Below are 21,652 nucleotides of genomic sequence, written 5' to 3'. Positions count from 1 at the left end.
TTTGCAAAGTGTTTCACTGAATTTTCTTTTCAATGCATGCAGTTAAAACTGAATGCTTCTTTGATTGCAAAGCACCCATCTTAGTAAGCCTGTGTTGCTTCACAGTTGCATTTAAATGAAAAAAAACTGCTGTTTACTGTGTGACATTTTTGATATTTAAAATATAATTTCCTTTCTCTTCCCCTCTTTGTAGAAAATTCTTAATCTTGAATCAGATGAGCATATATTCAAATTCCTGAAAGCAAAATTTGGATTTGGAGCAACAAGGTATGATTTAGCTGCAGTTTTGCTTTTTTGTTTGACTTCTTTAATTGAAGCCTTCAGGTTGTTCCTGTTTCAAATGTGTGCAATAAATCACAGTTTTACCTCATGTTTATGTCATACTTGCTGTAAGAATAATCTGCACAAGTGTGACTTTATAATTTCTTGAGAAGAAAGGAAACTTTGATCCTTTTTGACATCAAGTTATGAAATGCATGATGGACAAAGGTGCTTATTTTTTTTTTTTAGAGATTTTGATGCTAACCTGTATCTTTGTGAAGAAGCCTTTGGTTTATTACCTTTAAATACTTTCTCAAGACTCTCCAGTACCTTACTGTTTTACGTCTATGGATTTGTTCTCTTCCTTCTGACAGTAGCAGCTGTAATTGTTGCCTTTCGGAACCTCAGGTAAATCCAGTTTTAAGAAAATTCACATTTTTATCAATTTTATTTTCTTCAGCTGGCTGAGGAACTGATAGGTGAACACAGCAGCAAATACAGGATGGCTTTGCACAGCCACTGAGGAGTGGGGTGTAGGAGAGAGAAATCAGACAGAATAAGTAACTTCCTGTTGAAGCTAAAAATGTAACCAAAGGAACATCCTTCCCTAGATTCACTCAAGCTTTTGCTGCTGAAGTTTTGCAGTATGTATAATGTTGGTTGGGTTTTTTGGGATGAGGAGAAGCAGGGGAAGGATGTTTTTATCTAAAACATTGTTAGTTTCTTTAGTTCTTCCCATTTTCTCTGTGCAAAGCACCCCAAATCACAGATTTCCCAGGTGTTGCCCTCAAAACAGCCCAGATTTCCCTGGGTGTTACCTGCCCAGAAATGAGCTGGAATAGTCTGTGCTGAGCTCTGTGGTCTGTGTGAAGGGGCAGGAGCTGTAACTGTGTACACTGCTGGCAGTTCCCAGAGCTCATCTGTGGGATTCTGAGCTATCTACAGAACACAGAAGAAAATCAGACAGAAATGTTACTCAAAAAAAAAAAAAGGTTCATTATAGAGCTCTCAGTTTTACATGTACAACTTGGGCAAAAGGTAGAAGGAATCATATAAAACTTGATTAAGCAAAAATTCAAGGAGTGTCACGTGATTAGTGTCAGTATCAGAGATTTTAGGGAAGACTGGATAAATAGGAGAGAGCAAGAGAAAGGGAGAGTATCCAAGATGTTCCAAAACTATGGTATGACAATTTCATATTACAGTAGTAATTGTCCAGTGTCAGTCATCTGTAAATGCTACCAGAAAAGTGGATTTCTCTGTGGGACTTTTCTGCAAAGCTGAAAGAGTTGATGAGAAGTCTGAGGGAATCACAGAATTTTGGTACTATTCAACCAGCCTCCTTAAAAACTTACTGGATCTGTCATTTTTAAAAATAAAGATTCTGCAGCTCTTATTTTCTGCAACCCTAGATGTAATGCCAGACACATCCCTAATTTTTAATGCATTTATCTCACTTATCCCCTGCTCTGAAGAAAATAGGAAAACCCCACAAACTGCAGTAGCTCCATTTTTTGCTTTTTATTGGAAGGGCCCTCCACAAGGCTTGACACCTCAAGCAATAACCACTCCCTTCAGGGCTCATTTTCCCTAACTCTGCTTCCAATCTATGGCTATGGTAACATCCAGACAGAGCAGCACAACCCCACAAATCACAGTTATATTCTAAATTCTTCACTCATCAAAAGCCATCTGAACATGGCAGTAGCTGCTTCCAACAAGAAACTAAGTTTGCCATGCTGTAAAGAATTTTATCTCATTCTAATCCAGCTCATTTAAACCCACTGCATTTCCAGAAATCTGCACATGAAAATACCTGATGCTGCATCGAGTTGGTGGCATCAGGCTAAATTAGATCATAGAAGGTTGTGGGCTCATAGCAGTGGTTGTTGTTAGTGGCCCCAGAAGGATTCTGTACTTTATAAATGCAGATAATTATATGAAATATGTTATAGAACTTAATATAACACTTTTTTTTCTTCAATTAGTGGTTCAAATCAAGTCCATTTGAAGGACAAAATGGAAGAATACACAGTGACACTGAAGCCTGAGGCTGCCTACAGCTTGGTTCACACAGTTCTTTTTGGATGTCTGGCATTAAGCACAATGAGGTATATTTTTTATTTTAAGGGCTTGTTCAGATGATTGAGTACGTTTTTATGAGAATGTTAAATATGTTGACCACAAACTGATAGGATCATGAACATTCTTTCTCTCCCTGGTGTATTTCTACTTGTAGACTGAGGCATTTCCCAAAATTCTGCCAGAAAGAATGGAAGTTTGGGAAGAGAGATGTTCTCAGGAGAGCATAGCAAAGTGCAGTGTTAATCCTGTACTCAGTTATTTCAAAGGCATGAAAGTCCCAGAAAACTGTTCAGAATTTCTCTAGACATGAACTGCTCTCACTAGCAGCTTTGCAGAGCTCCCAGTGATGATGAAAAGTTTGTGTTGTTCCAGGATGAAGTACCTCTGGACATCCCACATGTGTGTGTTTGCATCCTTTGGCCTGTGCAGTGCAGAGGTTTGGAAGCTCATCCTGAAGTGTCTCCATCTCTACACATCCCAGAGGGTGAGCACTGTGCTCAGCCTTTCATCCACTGGGCTTTGGGCTGAACCAAGTCAAGGCTCAGGGCTGAGTATTGCTTGTGGTTCTGTCAAAGCAGGTATCTCTGCTGGATGTGTGTATAAATTTAGTGAGTAAAATGGATTTTCTGGTGGTTTCTATATTAAACAATTCCATTGGAACACACTAGATGGCAATATAGATGTGGCTATGAAAAACAGCCATAATTTTACTAAAAAAATCTCCGTATTAAGAAATCATCAGCAGTCTGAGGAGACCTTTGCAGTCAATTACATTGAGTGACAGTGTTTTCCACCTTGTAGAATATAGATTTAAAGATACAAATCCATCTTTTGTGATGAGTCTGTAATTAGGGTTTTACTTGAAGATAAAATCAGAATATGGGCTTAAAATTCAATCTCTTAAATTCCACTACATGTGAAATATTTCAGATATCAATACATTAAAAATTAAGTCTGTTAAATGTATCATCAAAATAACCAATTTTTTTTCAATTTCTCATAGACACAGGTGATTAAGTATTCTGTACCAATAATTACATTACTGTACATTTCATTTAAGGTAAGAAATTTTTTTCTCAATGTTTTAGCATATTTTAGTTGCATGAAATTTTTCCTTTCTCCTAGAAGAGTTGTCTTATTAGTAACTACATACAAAAATTGTAACTGAATTTTAAAAATGAGGATAGCTGTGCCTGTGGAATTGTCTGTGAAGGATCAGTTGGGCTAATTTGATCCAAAATAGTTGTTCACAGATACAAATGTTTATCTGATTGTATGTGTAAGTAGCAGGTGTTATTTAAAGGCATAATTTTATGGAGAGCTGTCTCTTTTGGTTTTAACTAAGTTGTGGATAAAATGCAGATTGTCACATTGTGTCATGATTTATTGTAGGAGCAGAAATAATAGTAATCTCTACTGCTGTGCCTCATCTCATTTGTTTTAAAGTACAGAATTATTAAATGGTCAAGTACCTGCTTTGTCTTCTGTCTGTTCCAGAAACAGAATATTATTGTCAAACACTTAAATGTAAATGCATCAAACATACCTAAATCAATAACATGTGCAAGATTATCAGCGTGTCATAGCAGTGAGATTTAGAACACTGATTTAATGGGCAAACCATTCTTTTCATCTGTAGTCACAAAGACAAAAATTTCAGAGTCTGCTTTGATGGAGTTGTTGTTTCTGCAATAACTAGTCTGAGATGAAAATACATCTGTTAAATAATTCCCTTCAGAAAAAGGCAAGGTTCATTTCATTGTTGCAGTTCAAAAGGCAGTAGTGAGGCAGTTAAGAAAGCTGCTAATAGAGTTCACTCCAGTATTGTGTTCCCCCCTCTAAAACTGAAACAAAAAGTAAAAAAATACTGTTTTCCACTTAAATTGTCTTATTGTTCTGTTAGGGGACTCTTTTTGTCCACTCATGTAATGGTTAGGAAGTCATTTGCTATTTTCATCATCTCTGAATATGACACAAAAAATGTCATTTCTTCTGACATGGAGGATACCAGGAGCATGACATTCTGATAGTCTAATGTGACAGATCACTAGGAATATTTTTCCTCCCACTCTTCATGAGCAGATGTAAAGTTCCTAAATTCTGTCAGATTCAATTCTGAAGTCAACAGAAAACACTGATTTCATGGGCTTTAGAGCAGTCATTAGTTGTGCTCAGTCTGCCTGAAAAGCATCATTTTCATGTTTCTTCTAAATAGAGGAGATAATTTTTATTGACATTAAAAATATTATTTTTCAAATTTCACAGTAGGAATGAGAAATTTGTCACCTCTCAGTTGTTTTTTGTCCTGAATCAGTTCTTGCAGTTGAGCTACCAGAGGAGTGGATCTCTCTGTGGGTCTTTTCTGCAAAGCTGAAAGAGTTGATAAGAAACCTGAGGGAATCACAGAATATTCTGAGCTGGAGGGGATCCACAAGGCTCCTGTCCCAGGTGCCCTGGTGTGGTCAGACAAGAATTCTTACAGAGATCCAGAAAGGACCCATTGCTTCTGTGACAATGTGGTTTTATATTCTCTAACACCTTACAAACAGGCAGTGGAAAGAGATTTTTGGAACAGAGACTCACTTATCTTTCTCTTTTCCAGAGAAGAATTTCTCTGTTGAGTCACTGACTGCTCAGATTGCAGGGGCAGTTTCTCTGTACACCACAAAGTTACCTGGCCATCAGGGCTGCTTCTCTTGCATTTGTAGGGAGGCAGTTTGGTGTTTCAGTATCTGTTACATTTGTCAGAACTGTTCTTCAGTGCAGTTCCTCAAAATAGGACTTTTATGGGATTATTAACCTAATCCTGAATAAGCCAATGAAAGCCTCTTTTGAGGCATGTGGCTACTACAGCCCCAAATACATCACTTGAACAATAATTTATTGAGATGCAGATGCAGCTACAACGCTGGATGTCTTTCAGATTTCAGGCACAGGATGTTTTGAGACCTGTAAGACATCTGTATTCCTGTTTTCATGTGATTTTCATTATTACAGTGCAAACATCTTTCAGATAAAGTGAAATGCTGAAGTATTTCCATGCCTACTTTAGCTGTGCTGCAGATAACATAACACATGCATAAAGCAGTACCAAGTAGTATTTATGTTTCACTTTTTACACTTTTTAGGTAGGTTTCACCTTTATCTGTATTTTGTATTTTAACTTCATAATAATGCTCATCAATTTGTGTTTGCATGTCAGTAATTTTGAATAAATTGTTGGTACTTAAGGTGAGTCTCTGAGCTTGAGCATTTTAATTCCAAGGATTGCCAAATAATCTTGATTTCTCTCTAAGAGTAAACACTCTATTCCTGTTACTTCTGCAGCTGCATTTTTATCTTCATCATGGCCAAGTCCTTTTGCTCCAAACATGGACATTTATCACAGCACATACTGCAACAAATACCCATGACCTGAGCAGTCTTTGGTGTATGAACAGCTTCAGTTCAGGGCTAATTTAAGCCACTTGACAACTGGTTTCTTTTCCTGAAGACTTTGGCCCCAGAGACAAGCACTGTTACAAGTTGGAAACCTCTTTCACATTTCCCTCTCTCTTCTGAGCAGTTTGTTGCATCCCCTGTGTGCTCCATTTGTTCTTTTTATCCTCTCCTGGTGTAACCAGACTTTTTCTCAATCTGACATATACTTGATTTACAAGACAAAGTTCTGTCACTGCTATTGTAAGCATATTTTTATATGCTTTACTTTTTATTTGTCATTATCTTGTATTTGGAACTCCTGAAGTACCTTACTTTTCTCTTGGTTCTACCAATCAAATGTAACACTACCTGGAAATTTTTCAATTCACTAAGAGCAAGCTCCATGACCAAAATTTTCCTCCAGTGGAAACTGCTTGTACTCACTCAAAACTTGCAGTTCTGTGAGTTAAAAAACCTTTCCAGAGGGAATGCCATGGAACAGCCCCAGCAGTGAGCAGGGAGCTGTGGCACTGGTGGGACAGCCACTGGTTCCCCAGGAGGTTACAGGGCAGGGTGCACTGAAAAGCAAAGCAGAGCCCATTCCTTGTGTCTCCACCCTGAAGGACTCCAAGCTCTCAGAATGTGCAGCTGTCCAGGGCATTTCAGTAACGAAGAGAGGCAGTTTGGATTCATGATGAGACTCCACAATCTCCTTTCACAACAGCTGGAGTTACTAATCTCTGGGAGAGCTTCTGAAGAGCAGAAATGAATCTGTTGTACTGTCGTACTTCCCAGAGCTTCCCCACAGCTGTGATGCTGCCGTGGCTCCCCCTGGGAGGTGCCAGGAGCCCTTGAACAAGTGTTTTAAGCAAGCAGGTACACTGGTGAGACTCTTAATTGGCCCAGTTACACCTCCTGCCCCCAGGCCTGCCATGTAATTACAGTTTGAGTGAAGGAATGCCTGTGTTTGCTTAGGGGCTCAGCAGCACCACATTCAAATTGCTTCTGAACTCTTGGATGAGCATTAAAATGGGATGATTAATGGCTTTTTAGATAATCAGGTGGGTTTTCTTAGACTTTGTCCTGTAGCATTTCAGTTTTCAAACCAGCAGTCCTTCTTATCGAAAGCAAGCAGGTTTGGAATAGGTTTTTGCATAGCATCCTCTGTAGTAAAGACTGATGCACAGCAATCTGTCATTAGCATTGTCATTATCTTCCTTAATTGCTCCCTTCTGCCCTGAAATATTCACTGCCTAAACAATAAACCCTTAAATAAATCATTGTTCCCTTAGCTTTTTGGACAGGAGGGTTAAGCTTTTCAGAATCAGTTTCCATCCTTTTTTCTCTCCTCTGGATTTGATTTATGTATTCTTTGTCTATAGTAAATTTTTAAATGCTTCCCCCTGATGGCCTATTTGTTGTTGTCATTCAGTCACAGTTTTATTTTTGCCTTCAGTAGTTCTCTTTTAATTCAAACTTCTGAAATACCATTAATAGCATCTGCAGCACATCTAATAGTCTTTACTTCTGATACAGATTTCCTACCTTTTAAAATTTAGTTTTATGTTTCCTTTCCAAACTTAAGGTTAATTCCTGGGGCCTTTCCTTGTGTCGTCATTATTGATAATGGGAAGTTCTAGTCCTGTTGGTCATCTGGCAGGAGCTGCAGATCTCCAACTCTGAAACCGTGTGTTCATCCTGCAGTGACAGCCCCCTCTCCTTCCTAGGAAGGGCAGATAGATACTCTTGTGTCTTGGAATTTGCCCAATGAGCTGGACAAGATTGTTTGCCAGCTAAGAGGAAATTATACATTTCAGCATCCAAAACTTGTTTGGTTCATTCTGTCTTCAGGTTGTTCTGTTTTGTTTCCATTTTAGTTCTGGCCAGGAATAATGGATGAACTATCAGAGCTGAGAGAATTCTATGACCCAGACACTGTGGAGCTGATGAACTGGATTAAGTAAGAGGATTTTTTCTCTATTTCAGTTAAATGCTATTTGTGTAGATCTAATGTTCTTAGTTATAGTGTTCTCCTTATTTGTCCCAGCTCAGCAGTGAACTCTGGTGACCCATGAGGATAGTCAGGGTGAGTGGGTTATCAGGAGGGGAGCAGCTGTGGAGAGCAGCCCCATGCTGGGGCTCAATGTCACTGCTGTGTTCCCTGTGCTGATCCCTTTGCTCCCACAAGGACACAGTTCTCCCAGCCAAAAGAGGTAAATTTGGAGGTGTCAGGCTTCTCTTATCATATTAGAGCTACTTTACATGAATAGACCTCTGCAGTGCAATCATTTTATTCTCCAGCCCCCACCCAACCTGTCCTTCCCAACTCTGTAAATGTTAAAAAGCTTGGAAAATTCGTACTCTGCACTCTGTTTGTTGGACTTGAAAACAATCTAAGTTGTTTCTGCTTGTTAGAATTAATCCCAGCACGTGTTCCAAAATCTTTTAATTCAACTTGAACTTGTTACAGCTAAGCATAGGTGTAGTCTATCAGGAGTGTGAGTTAATCATTCCAGCCCCACCTCATCAGTTCTGCTTTCTCACAGAGCATAGGAAGGTGATTTTTAGGTGGAAACAGTTTGGAATGCTTCATGTAGGAGGTGCTGAGATAGAAGGCCAGATAGGATGTTCTCTGGAGGGCTGTGAACTGCAGGGATGTGTTCTCTATTAACATAGAGCAGCCACTAAAAACTTTCAGGTTAAGTTTCTGAACAGGGAGATTCCTGGGACTTGTATTTATTTGCAACTCCAGCAATTATTTTAAAAAAAGAAAATTGGTTTCATGTTATAGAGGAAAACATTTTGAAAGTAAATCTGAATATACAACATTAAATATTGAACTGTTTGAAGTATTTCCTTGGAGTATTTCCTTCATATGCAATGAACTTCAGTGAAACCAGTCAACCCAGCCTGTTCTCCCCATAGCAACATATTTACACTCCATAATGTTGTATTTCTTTAATCCATAAACTAGAAGGAGTAATTTAGAAGTAAAATATATTACAAGCCTTCACTGACTTATTTTGAAAGCAGGCCATGATTTTTTCCATCATTTAGAATCTTTGCAGCCTTATTGACATGTTTTTGTGACTAATGTTTACCAGCCAGTTCCATTTAGCACTACTGTTTTATTAAAAGATGGTAAATGTCTGATAGTTCAGGTCTCCTGTGTGCAATATATAGAGTTATATATAGATTTATACATAAAATATGCATGTGGAGTTATTCCCAGCCATGAATTGGATTTGACTGGCTCCAATGAGAATAATTTTTCATGTGTTCTTAATGCTGAGAATGCTAAACTGGTCCTTGTCAACTCTTCATTCCAAGTCATGACAGACAATTACAGAGGGGCATTTTTTTAGTTAGAATTTATTGTATTTAGAAATATTATTCTTGTGAAGAAGAGTTAATTATCTATGCTTTAAATACAAGTCAACAAAATTTATGGTAAGTTTCTCAAAGTGGGACAGATTTTGTTAAGTTTGATGTGTAAGAGAACACTTTTACTTTACTAACACTTGATGGTTGTGCTGTAGTTAATGACCTGTCAAGGCTGGTGTCAGGAACTAATCATTCATTATTAAAACTCAGTATGAAAAGCTCTAATTTGTCATGTATATAGCAGTGAATTAGGAATAACTCATCTGTCTTGCAATCTCTCCACAACAAGAAAACCCTTCTGTGTGCATAGTTCTAAATGCATATTAACTTGTCCAAATATACAATCTGAATAATGGCCAGCTATTAGTCTGTCCCCTGTGAAGTGTCTGCAGATGCATTTCTTACTCTTCCCCTCACTAAAATTGCCACAGCATTTTCAGGAAGATCTACTGCTTTGTATCTGTACAATTGCAGAGCACAAGTTTTTCCATAATGATCTTGCATATCCCAGTCTTCTGCTTTTTTTCCTACCCACCATCTCATTTTCTTAGCTTTTTTTCAACAAAAAAGTCAAGAATCCAGTGCTCCAGGGATAGTTCACAGTTCTGTTCCCAGCTGGGAGGTACACTAAGATTCTTAGTTTTGGTCTTTCTCCCTAAGACAACAGGAACAACATGCTCATTTGTGAGATGGGGAAGAATATCAGTAGAATGAGCAAATCAATAGCGTGAACTTCCCTCTCTGTTTACTGCTGGTAAGTGCTAAAGAAGCAATGACTTCTGCCTTTAAAGGGGAAATCTGTCTACAGTTGTGCAATATATCAGCAGCAGTTGCCAAAACTCACAGAAAAAGTTCTTTAAAATCTTGGGCAACAGCTAAAACAATAGAAAAGTTAACTGAGACTGAGATTCAGCAGAGCATGGTTGGATGTCAGCTGTACCTGAACCAGGTGTGGGGACAAGCAGGCAAATTTTTATATTAGTGGAAACCCCACAAATTTCCAAAGAATTCCTAAGGTTATGCAAATGAAACACCCATGTTTCAATGGTGGTTCTTTCTTAGTAATTGATACTAATTTATATTAATGGCTATATTTAATTTCAAGCCAGCTTTAAAGTTTAACTCTGTTACTTACATTCCTGATTTTCAAGGTAATCACACTGAAATCAACTTGTGTTCCAGACTTTAAAGGCAATATTACACTTTTTTTTTAATTATTGTTCTTAAATTCTTGGGCTTTTGTTGGACAGACATGTGAGTAAATTCCAGGCATGAACCTGAGAGTGCTGAGAAGTAGGTTTATAGCAGCTGTGTAGGTGCACTCCTTTATGTGAGCATAATCTGCATGCATAAAATTGAAGCTGGGATTCACATCTTGTTGCTCTTTCTTTGTGACTGTCGTGTTCCAATTTTGCAATTTTCAGTCTTTCCAAACCAGAGGGAAAAAAAAGAACCATGACAGTGTGCCTGAATAAGCTTTGCTGCCTATCATCTGCAGCTAAATCTGTGATGTTTTAATATTGCATTCTGCAAATAAAAAGATTTTCTTTTGAAGAAAAAGAAAAATCTATCATGGTATATTCTTCAGAATCTCCTTTTCTCAAATCCTTTCACTTTGTTGATTCATACCATACTCAGGCACTAGTAAAGGAATAATCTGTGATTTGTTAGATTTTATGGCTTTGAAAGTCAAAGGGTTCAAGTCTGGAGGATTTCTACTAGGAATAGCCATTTTATTTCTGATGATGTAACCTGTAATTGCAATGTTGGCCATTTCTTCCTTAGTGCTTCCTAAAACCACCTCACAATAATTCTTTAGTATTTTAAGAGAAAGAATTACTACCACTTTCAGAGTCTGTGCAAGTATTTCCTGTAAAACCCTTTCATTTTTAATGAGTTATTCTTTTGTATTTATATAATTCTCTAAATTCTTAATTGTAAGGTAAAGAAAAGGCTCCTACACTATAATATAGTGCTTAGTTTACCCATTAGCTGAGCTGTAATTAACTTGTTGAAAGCTTAGAGCTTCAAAAATAAATGAGATTATTTGTTCAAAATGCCATCAGGTTTGCTTGGAATGGCATTTAAATTATATAATGTAAATCAGTTTGACCTGTAAGTCCTTGTCATTATTTAGTGACATTTCCTAGAGAATAAATTGTTTGCGGGTTGGGCAGTGTGGTATGGAGCTTGGCAGAGAGCTATAAAAACAAATTATCCTTTCATTTTATACATCATTTGCTGAGACAGTTGTAAAAATGGTTTGGTTTTAGAGTAATAGAGAAGTGTCATTCAGGGTTTGCAGCACAGGAGGTGCCCTGGCTGCAGAGCCCTGCAGGAGGCAGGAGCATCCCTGGCTTGCAGGAGCCGTGCTGGCCCTGGGAATGCTCCTCGGGCTCCTGTGTGCCCAGAACGCAGCAGGGGCACCCACAAGAGCTCCTGGGGAGGGAATTGCACAGGGCAGACACTGCCTGGGGCTCTGTGTCACCTCCCAGGGTCTCTGCCCAGGGCACTGAAATCCAGCACTGGGAAAGAGGGGTTCCAGTAGCTGATCTGGAACACCTGAGCTGCCCAGTAAAACAGGGACAGTGATGTGTCTGAAGGAGAATCATTTCCTAGGACTTCAAACCTGTAAATCTCAGGGAAACATCTGCCTTTACCTGGAACACCAGATTTTAAACTCCACCCCGACCAAAGCACTTCATGCAGTTGTTTGAACAGAAGAAAGGGTCCCTTGACTGTCTTCAAGGGATAGGGAGAGCAAAAAGTGCTGGCAAAACTCTTTCTGTCTAGTAAAGATGCAACTCAGCTGTATTTCACCCCTTCTGGGCAGGAGTGAATGCTCTTGGAAAGGGGAGGAATGGAGCCCTGAATCCTCTGCATGATCCATTTGCTGAGGGAGATTCACTGGGGGCTGCAGCTCCAGTCTCTGCTCCCTGTGACCACAGCAGGGTCGGGCTGAGATCAGGGCAAGGCTCTGCTTCCCCAGAGGTGCTGGCACTGCCAGGGAATGGGCACAGCCCTGAGGCTGCCAGAGCTCCAGGAGGGTTTGGACACCAGGGATGGACAGGGGCATTGCTGGGGGTCTGCAGGGACAGGGGTTGCACTGGATGAGCCCTGTGGGTCCCCTCCAACTCAGTGTGTTCTGTGGTTCTACATTTTTGACAAGCATTTTTGCCAGTAGGTTATTAATAAAGGGCACTACACCCTTTAGCTTTTGTTTTAAAGAAAAGAGCCTGCAGGCTGGTTTGGCTTTTTTGTTTGTTTGATTTTTATCCTGTGGTTTTGCCTCTGGTCCTTGTTGGGAGGGGCTGTGTGAGTGGGTTTAAGAAAGTTTGAGTCTGCTACAGAGCCCATTATAATGCAAATCTGCAATCAGAAGAGCAGGGTTGCCCTGGTAAGGCCAGACAGATTTTAAAATTTGAATTAATCTTGAACAACCACAGAACCTACTTGTCACATTAGAAGTTGCCTGGCCCAGGCATAAGCAGAGGAACATGCTGAAGCTGCTTTAAGCATCATCATTTTTATTTGGTGTCTGAGCTCTCCCAGTCCCTCTGTGAGTCCAGCCCGTGTTCTTTGCAGCTCAGTCCTGCACACTTGTGCTTTCCCACAGCTCCAGGGAAATCCTGCCTGACAGCCTGTCAGGGCCATCCCATTTGCATAGTACTAAATTCTAACAGGAATTAATTTATTTTAATGGAACACGTACTTCAGGACACTTGTGGCTTTGAATATTTTAAGTAATTAATAATTTCTTAAGAGATCAAATATTTTCAGGCTTTAAAATGAAATTGGTTTTATAAAGTGCTGAAGGACTGGTCTATCAGGAAAGTTAAACTGACCTATTAAAATACTATCCCTGGCCTTCCTAGATGAGATTAATGTACCAGTGCAAGATTTTTTAGGAAGGGTTTGTAATTATTAATTCATTTGCTAAGCATAATCTCTTGAAAGGCGATAATAAAATTTAATCCTTGTCTCAACATTTTCAAGCTGATCATGGAGCTTAAAGCAGACTGAGTGTGTAGCTGCAGTTTCCAAGCTCCCTGAAGTGCACCCCTAAGTGTCACAGTTACTGGAGTACTTCAGTGTGTGCATGGGGATGTTAGGCACCTATTCACATTCTAATTCCATTTTAGTTGATTAAATGTGTGTTGGTTTAGTCTTCCCAGACCCTTGCATGGTTATGTGCCTGCTAAGCACCAGAAGACACTTCAGCATACTCTGGCCAGTTCCAATTAGCCTGATTACAGGAGTGTCCATGGCCTGGCATTTTTACTCTTTCTTTTTGCTCTGCCCTTCTGTTGTGTCTTTGCAAATATTTTAGATTGTAAACTTGTTGGGAAGAAGGTAAGCAAAAATAATTATTTTCATTATTGGTACTTGAGTGATCTTGAGATACCAGGGCTGCTATTTGGAATTTCAAAGGTTACAGTAAAAAAAGTGACAGCACTGTTCTGGCATCCTCTGCCCCAGCTTTTTGCAACTGGAATGTCCTTTTTCATAGTTTCTCTCCCACAGTTGTCAGAATAGGAAGAGTAATGTCTCATTGAACAAAGTTTTTGTTCTAAGTACATGGTGAATGCCAGGACAAGAACAGAAAGTTTTACCATTGAGATTAAATAATTCATTTTATGTAAAGTACCTTATATTTATCAGACTGAAACTTAAGTCACAGTAAGTTTCTTGAAATATTAAAAGAATTAGAATATAGAAACCTACAAATAGTCAGAGGCGTTATGAACCTGAGATAGATATGAAGTACAGAAATAGTTTGAAATTTTCAGGGTCAGGTTTTCCTTAGATTTCCTCATAGTGCTTAGTAAATTTTTTATTTGCAGTTGAGTATTATCATAATTTATCCACTTGGCATTTGAAGAAAACACAGTTGCTTGAACAGTTTGCTCCCTGGATAGAGGAGAAGCAGAAAAATACTTTTGCAGTCTTTTTTTTCCTTCTGATCTGTCCCAAGCATTGCAAAAATGCCCCTGCAGAGACTTCCTCAGACTTATCAACATTTGTTTAGGTCAAACACTCCAAACACAGCAGTGTTTGCTGGGAGCATGCAGCTGTTGGCAGGAGTCAAACTGTGCACGGGACGGACCTTAACCAACCACCCCCACTACGAGGATAAGAATCTGAGAGAGAGAACAAAGCAGGTAAGAGATTTCTGATTTTTTATAGTAATCCTTGCCCATGTCACTGACTGCACTCCGGAACACAGTAATGTCCTCATGGCACACTGCAAAAGGCATTGTGTGCTTTACTCATGGATAACTCACTGTCAGGCACAGGCCCAGGATTTACCTGCTTTGGGATCTCCTGAGTCACTTCTGGCAGCTGCTGAGTGTCTGAGCAGCTCTGTGCCCAGCTAGCCCCAAGGGCACTGCTTTGGCTACTGTGGCATCAGTAGATCCTGGTGCCCACTTGGGCTGTTGAACCCACATGGAGCATTCCCTGATACTCCCTTCAGTTCCCAGAGCAGCACACAGCATTTGATACAGAAATCACCCTGAGAAACTGCACATGGAGATGGGAGACTGTTTTCACCTACCCTCTCTGGACTTGAGACATTCTCAATGCCTGACAGCACCATCCTATGATGTGTAGCCAGCAGCATCCTCACCATAACACACATCTCCACATGGGGATTTTACTGAATAAAGCATTCATAGGTTGTTTCTATATTTAATTCACATGGTTTCTTGTTGCAGACATCTTTTCATGAAAATCCTTTCTTAAGGATTTTTTCCTCCTGAGAAGCTGAGAAGCCTCAGGAACAAATGTAAACAATGGTTATCTGCTGCTGTGGAATGCAACAGGTGCATCTGGAATTGGTCTCATGTGGTTGTTTCTAATTAATGGCCAATCACAGTCAGCTGGCTCGGATAAAGAGTCTGAGACAGCTGCCTTGTTATCATTCTTTCTCTTTCAATTCTTAGCTTAGCCAGCCTTCTGAGATGAAAGCTTTTCTCTATTCTTTTAGTATAGTTTTAGTGTTATATATATCATAAAATAATAAATCAAGCCTTCTGAAATATGGAGTCAAATCCTCATCTCTTCCCTCATCCTAAGACCCCTGTGACCACAATCACAGTTTGTCAGTGCCAGTTCTTTGTGTGGCTCAAGACAGAGCTCAGAGCAAACAGAGCAGCAGTGAGGGGTGCTGTGCTGTGTGTGCTGTGTGTGCTGTGCTGTGTGTGCTGTGTGTGCTGTGCTGTGTGTGCTGTGCTGTGCTGTGCTGTGTGTGCTGTGCTGTGTGTGCTGTGCTGTGCTGTGCTGTGTGTGCTGTGTGTGCTGTGCTGTGCTGTGTGTGCTGTGCTGTGCTGTGCTGTGCTGTGCTGTGCTGTGTGTGCTGTGTGTGCTGTGCTGTGTGTGCTGTGTGTGCTGTGCTGTGTGTGCTGTGCTGTGTGTGCTGTGTGTGCTGTGCTGTGTGTGCTGTGCTGTGTGTGCTGTGTGTGCTGTGCTGTGTGTGCTGTGCTGTGTGTGCTGTGTGTGCTGTGCTGTGCTGTGCTGTGTGTGCTGTGTGTGCTGTGCTGTGCTCTGTGTGCTCTGTGTGCTGTGCTGTGTGTGCTCTGTGTGCTGTGCGTGCTGTGCTGTGTGTGCTGTGCTGTGTGTGCTGTGCTGTGCTGTGCTGTGTGTGCTGTGTGTGCTGTGCTGTGCTCTGTGTGCTGTGTGTGCTGTGCTGTGCTGTGTGTGCTGTGTGTGCTGTGCTGTGTGTGCTCTGTGTGCTGTGCTGTGTGTGCTCTGTGTGCTGTGCGTGCTGTGCTCTGTGTGCTCTGTGTGCTGTGCTCTGTGTGCTCTGTGTGCTGTGCTGTGTGTGCTCTGTGTGCTGTGTGTGCTGTGTGTGCTGTGCTGTGCTGTGCTGTGTGTGCTGTGCTCTGTGTGCTGTGCGTGATGTGCTGTGCTCTGCTGTGTGTGCTGTGCTGTGTGTGCTGTGCTGTGTGTGCTCTGTGTGCTGTGTGTGCTGTGTGCTCTGTGTGCTGTGTGTGCTGTGCTGTGTGTGCTGTGCTCTGTGTGCTGTGCTCTGTGTGCTGTGCTCTGTGTGCTGTGCTCTGTGTGCTGTGCTCTGTGTGCTGTGCTGTGCTGTGTGTGCTCTGTGTGCTGGAGCTGGGTTCCCCTGTTGTGCAGATTTACCAGATCTATGCCAAGCGCTCTCCGGGGGAGGTGCACGGCATCCTGCGCTCCTTTGGCACAGACTATGTGATCCTGGAGGACAGCATCTGCTACGAGCGGCGCCACAGCCGCGGCTGCCGCCTGCGCGACCTGCTGGACGTCGCCAACGGCCACGTGAGTGCGACACTCAGAGCGAGGGACACACCAGAGCCTGGCGTGGCTCTGGAACACAGCTCCTGAGAGCGTGCGCTGTGGGAAGGAAAACCTGCTGGGCCTTTAGACATTCTCAAAATGGCCAGATTAACACTGCTTGCTTTTAAGGGTACTTGGGGAATCTCAGCCTGGGCAGGGTGAGAAGTCACTTCCTGACGAGCTGCAGGTGAGGAGCACACAGCAGAGGAGGCTCCCTTCAGGAAATCACTTCAGAGTTTCAGTTCCCCGAGGTGTGGTTCTGTTCCCACGCTGTGTCAGGGCAGTTCTCAGGCATTTCTGGGCTGAGCTGGAGCCAGAGCAGGCTGCACAACCCCAAGCAGACCTGGACCTCTGACAAAGCAGCTTCATCCATGTAAAGACAATAAGTCTTACTGCTTTAAAGCTGTTTTCTTCCTCCCACTTGTTTCATACTGTGAACAAACCTGGCCAGCCTGACCCAGTGAATATATTGTGAAGGTTTTTATGAACTTGTTATTGCCTGGAACTGTGAGTTGGCTGAAGAAATTTCACCCATCTGTTCCATTTCATTGCAGATCATGGATGGCTTGGGAGAGAATGAACCTGATTTGAAACCTTCGTTGTATCCTCGCTTCTGTGAGGAAATTAGAAAAAACCTTCCTTCTTACACCATGCACTTCACCAGAGTGTTTCAGAACAAAACATTCCACGTCTACAAACTTGCCAAGCATAAATAACATTTCCAACCATGACTTCAAGTTCAGTATTTGACTGCTAGGACCATATTAGGAAATGAAAATGAAGTTTACAAACAGGTTACATTTGTAAGACATTTTTCACCAATGGTTTTTTGTTTAATTACTGTGATTCTTTTTTAAGACAGTTTAATTTTGATAACATTATTGATGTTGCAAACATTTTCATAAATAAATGCTAGCAGGGACCATTTTGATTTAAATTCTGACCCTCAGAATATTTAGGTTGTAACTGTTCCCCAGTTTAACTGATTGGAAGACAAGGGCAGCAGTGGGAGCACTGCTGAGTGCCAGCCTGTCAATCTGCTCAGCAGTTCAGATTTTCCTCTCAAATGGTAGAAATTCAGTGAAAGCAGCACATGCTGCTCCTGCCCTGAGTAAGCATTGCCTTTGTGAATCCTAAACATAGTCACAAAATGAAATTTTGTCTTACAGTCTGATCCTTTTTGACAGATCCCTGTGCTCTTTCAGTGCCTCTTTTTTGAATTCTTTGGGAATGTATGTGGATATGAATTTCCAATTTTGTGAGTGTGATTGCAGAATCAGTGAGTGTGGATTAAGGAAACAATTTTGAAGAAAAATAATCTTTGGTCCAGCATTTTTAGTGATCAGAAACAAACTGGTTTATAACATTAAGTGTTTAATGATGGGAGTGTTATGTATTTTTAGTGAGAAAAAAGGCTGGAGCATGCTTGATACATGTTGCATGTTTGTATCCTTGTAAAATACTCAGAACAAACAAAAATCCAAATTTCTCAGTTTGGATTCTCAGAACACTTTCCTGTATATACTTTCTGAGCTACAGGGGATCCTTTTTCTCCTTGTATGAATCCCACTAGGATAGCAAAATTGGACAAAGAAAAACTCATCTCTAAAGCAGCAGGAAACCAGTATTTCAAATACATTCAGATAGTAGAGCTTTGTTTTGTATTATTTCAGACACAAAGCTCTATATTTTAGCACAAAATCACTGTGTCCTTTTTCTTTAGCCTAAAACAGAGACTACCAGTATTTTAAAATTATGTGGGAGATTAAGTGAAGCCAAACCTCAATGCTGAGAATTTTGTGGTTTGTTTGTACTCTTTGTCTTTTTACCAGCCTGAACTTTGTGCTTTGTATCGGATTTCTAAATGTTCTGAAGGTACCATATAACTTTTGCTGTGTTTTTAGCACTGCTTTGGTTTTAGATTGAAATCAAAAATCAAATTTGGAAGCCTCACAGTACTCTCCATCTTGAATTAGACATCCACTCGGCTCATTTGTCTGTTAAGAAAAACAGAATTGTAATAATGAAGTGCCTCTAGGCCCAGGTTGAATTAACATTTGAACACCTATAAGACTGTTTGTGGCCTGTGCAAATAACTCAGTTATAGTAATTACCACTGCAATTAATTTCTAATGATGGGAAACTTAAAGTGCTACAGCTAGCACACTCCCCATTTAATTTAATCAAGATGTGTAATGAGATTAGCTGTCACAACTGAGCTGGGCTCCAATTCCAGATGATTTAAGTGTTTTCCCTTTCAGCTGTACCAAGGTAAATTACCAAAGAGATGGAGATGCTTATGTCAGATGCTCAAACAATTTTATATTCAGTAAATACTCATTAAACAATGTTCAACATCCTTCTGCCTTTCTCTGTGGCACAGGAGGCTGTGTTAAATCACATGCTGACAGGAGCTGGCTTGTTACACTGAGCAGCTGAAACTCCTGACTAATTCCTAGCCTGTATCCTTTAATGAGGTTGGAGACCACTGCAGTTTAACATAATACAATAATAAAACATTTTAATCAGTATTAAAACTTTAATTAGGCCTGTAATGATGCATGGTTCTTGCTGCAAGCCTGGGTCAGTGAATCCCTCAGTGAGTGCCTTCAGTGACTGCAAACAAGCACACAGGAGGTGAAGGGTGTCTGGGCTGTAAGGCTTCTTCTGGAATGCAGTTGGATCTCTGCAGAGGTGCAGGGACTTCCCTTTGGTGGAGGGAGGGATTCCCAGGCCCAGGGATAGCCTGCTGTCTTCACAATGTACTTCTAGTAACAGCTGAGACTAAGAAATCCTGACTAGAACAGTCATTATTTTTAAACTGTTTCAAAAATGCAGTTTCTAATATTGCCAAAGGAGAAATTTAACCTTTTCATGGACACTACCAAGTGCAATCTGGTTTGTTTGGGGTTTTTTATACAGAAAGATGCATTATGAGAGATAATCAGAAAGGTTGGACACCAAGGGTTACTCCAGGGACTGTGGTGCAGCATTCAGACAGTAACTCCAAGAGGGCAGGTCCCAGCTCCTCCCTGCCCTGTTTGAGCCAGGCCTGGGCAGAAGCTGCACCTCCATCCCTGAGGCTCCCCAGGCTGCTCCTTGGTGGCCACAAGGACTCTGTGCTGCATGTGGTCAGTGCCACTGTGGTACCAATTACTGGTTTTAGATTGCAGGGACAAAATGCTATCAAGGAGCCAGGACTTTTTTAGGAGAGAAAAGCCTTTGAGATCCAGAAGTGTATTTTAATTTCTTGTTTCAGTGTTCTGCTGGTGGGATCTAACATAGTTATTTTATAATATGTTGTTGTAAAGAGATGTAATGATTATTGTATACTAAATAAAATTGTGTAATTTGAAAGTCACTTTTTTTGCTTGTTTATATGTTGGGATGGGCTGAGTAAGAGCTGGTTTGGGAATCAGCTTTGTTTCAGTCCATATGGAGGAAAGCAAAATATTTTTCCCAAGCAAGTTTTGGTTTCTCAAGCTCATTATATTGTGTATAGCACTGACTTCTGGAATCACCTTTGTGTTTTAACAGCTTGCTGGGCTTCCTTTGTTAGAAGCTAAAGGTACAGCCATGATTTTTATCAGTCATCACCCCATGCATGTCACCTCCAGTAAGGTCAGTAGACTGAGGCAGTATATCCATGTAAATAAATATTATTTCTTTCTTTATTATGTGTATTATATCACTATAAAATCATATATGAAATGCTTTGACCACCAGGGACCTGCTTGTTTCCACACTGTAGCTCAGGTTTAGTATTTTTAATACTAAAGGGTGCATTCTTTGGGGGTGCAGAGCACATTTCAAGTTCTGTATGTGCAGGAGGATGGCCTGATGTGACTCTTGTGGCAGGAAATGCAGAGCTGGAGATAAAACTGCCCATGTGCAGGACTGGTCTAAAGGGGGCTGGGGGAGTTTGTCACCAGCATTAATTAGAGACTAATGTAATTGATGGGATGTGAGTCACACAAGAGGGGATTCTGTGCTCCAGGGAACCTCCTGTAAATCCCCAGGAGATGGCCATGGGTTTTAGCATTCTTGTAATTAAGAAAATGCTCAACTTTCTTCTGCCCACCTAATCCTGCTTCTTTACAGCTCTGTTTCCCTCCTAAACCTGCTGGTCAGTAGGTCAGACCTCAGGGCAATCAGCTTTCCTTGGTCCATGTTATGTACTTGGAATGTTATTTTAACAGGGGAAGAACACCAAGATTAATGTAGCTGACAGGCAGCCAGATTAAATACTAATATCCACATGATTATTTAAATTTCAGACCTTTACAAACATTTTATGCTAAATAAAATGTTCTTACTATATGTTTAAAGTCTGTAAAGAACATGGAAGAAGATTAATAAAAGTACTAGATTACTGCAAATCCCACTACCTAGGGACCCAATGGGGTTTTTTATTCAATATTTTTCCTTCCCCCCTGACCCAGAGCTTTCTGTGAGAGCCAGCTGTTCTCCCTGGGAGCCAGGGCAGTGCTGGGATAAGCCTTCCTGCAGAGGCACTGAAATATTTGTGTGTGCCTGTGCAAATGCAGAACAAACGAGGCTATGATTTCAGCAATTGCACAGTAATTAAAAGAGCAGCATGCAAATTAGAACAGATAAATTAAGTGAACTAATTAGTTATCTCTGGAAAGAGGAAGAGTAGGCTTTAATAGGGCATGACAGCTGCAAATGAGTGTGTCCTATTACTGAGATTGTATCGACAGGAGCTCCTGGAGGAGTTTGGAAATGTTTCCTGCCCTTTGTTTCAGTCTCTCGTGTTCTGTGCAAGGTGGGGCTCACAGTGCAGAGGCAGCTCCGGGGCTCTGGGGGTGTTTCCTTGTTTGGTTACAGAGCAGGGCAGCAACATCTGGAACAGCACTGAGACACCTGAACATCTCTGTGCTCTGTGTGCCCCATGTTTGTCACCTTTAGGGTTCCTGGGCACCACTTGTGCTTGTTGTCACTCTCACCCAGGGATCAGTTCCTCGGGGGAGGAGGAAGAGCTTTGGTGAGGTCTCCTTCCCCTGGGGAAACCCAAAGTGCTTTTTGGGTGGGTAGCTGCATCCTGAGCCCACCAGCAGAAGCTTTTCAGGCAGCACAGCACCCATGACTCACATCTGATCACAACTGAGAGAGAAATAATTCAGCAGAGTCCACCCTTCAGTGATCCTTCAACACAAACAAGGCTCAGACA

General features: G+C 41.0%; 1 protein-coding gene across 2 annotated transcripts in view; it reads left to right on the top strand.

The window, feature by feature from the left end:
• Window positions 1-19,822, top strand: part of DPY19L3 (dpy-19 like C-mannosyltransferase 3) — a 35,922-nt gene extending 16,100 nt beyond the window's left edge. The window contains exons 11-19 of one of the 2 annotated variants that reach the window (XM_063167679.1): window positions 194-267; window positions 511-669; window positions 2,250-2,372; window positions 2,719-2,830; window positions 3,350-3,406; window positions 7,644-7,726; window positions 14,180-14,312; window positions 16,285-16,443; window positions 17,016-19,822. In XM_063167679.1, the coding sequence (XP_063023749.1) occupies window positions 194-267; window positions 511-669; window positions 2,250-2,372; window positions 2,719-2,830; window positions 3,350-3,406; window positions 7,644-7,726; window positions 14,180-14,312; window positions 16,285-16,443; window positions 17,016-17,177 (1,062 nt within the window). In that variant the 3' untranslated portion in view covers window positions 17,178-19,822. Of the gene's footprint in view, window positions 1-193; window positions 268-510; window positions 670-2,249; window positions 2,373-2,718; window positions 2,831-3,349; window positions 3,407-7,643; window positions 7,727-9,810; window positions 11,502-14,179; window positions 14,313-16,284; window positions 16,444-17,015 lie in introns of those variants that run through there. The other variant, XM_063167680.1, reaches the window with a different exon arrangement.
• Window positions 19,823-21,652: the final 1,830 nt, after the last annotated feature.

This window comes from Melospiza melodia, chromosome 13, assembly GCF_035770615.1.
Source record: "Melospiza melodia melodia isolate bMelMel2 chromosome 13, bMelMel2.pri, whole genome shotgun sequence".
NCBI classification, from domain to species: Eukaryota; Metazoa; Chordata; class Aves; order Passeriformes; family Passerellidae; genus Melospiza; species Melospiza melodia.
The sequence above is the reverse complement of the archived record's forward strand: the minus strand, read 5'-3'. Positions and strand labels throughout refer to the sequence as shown.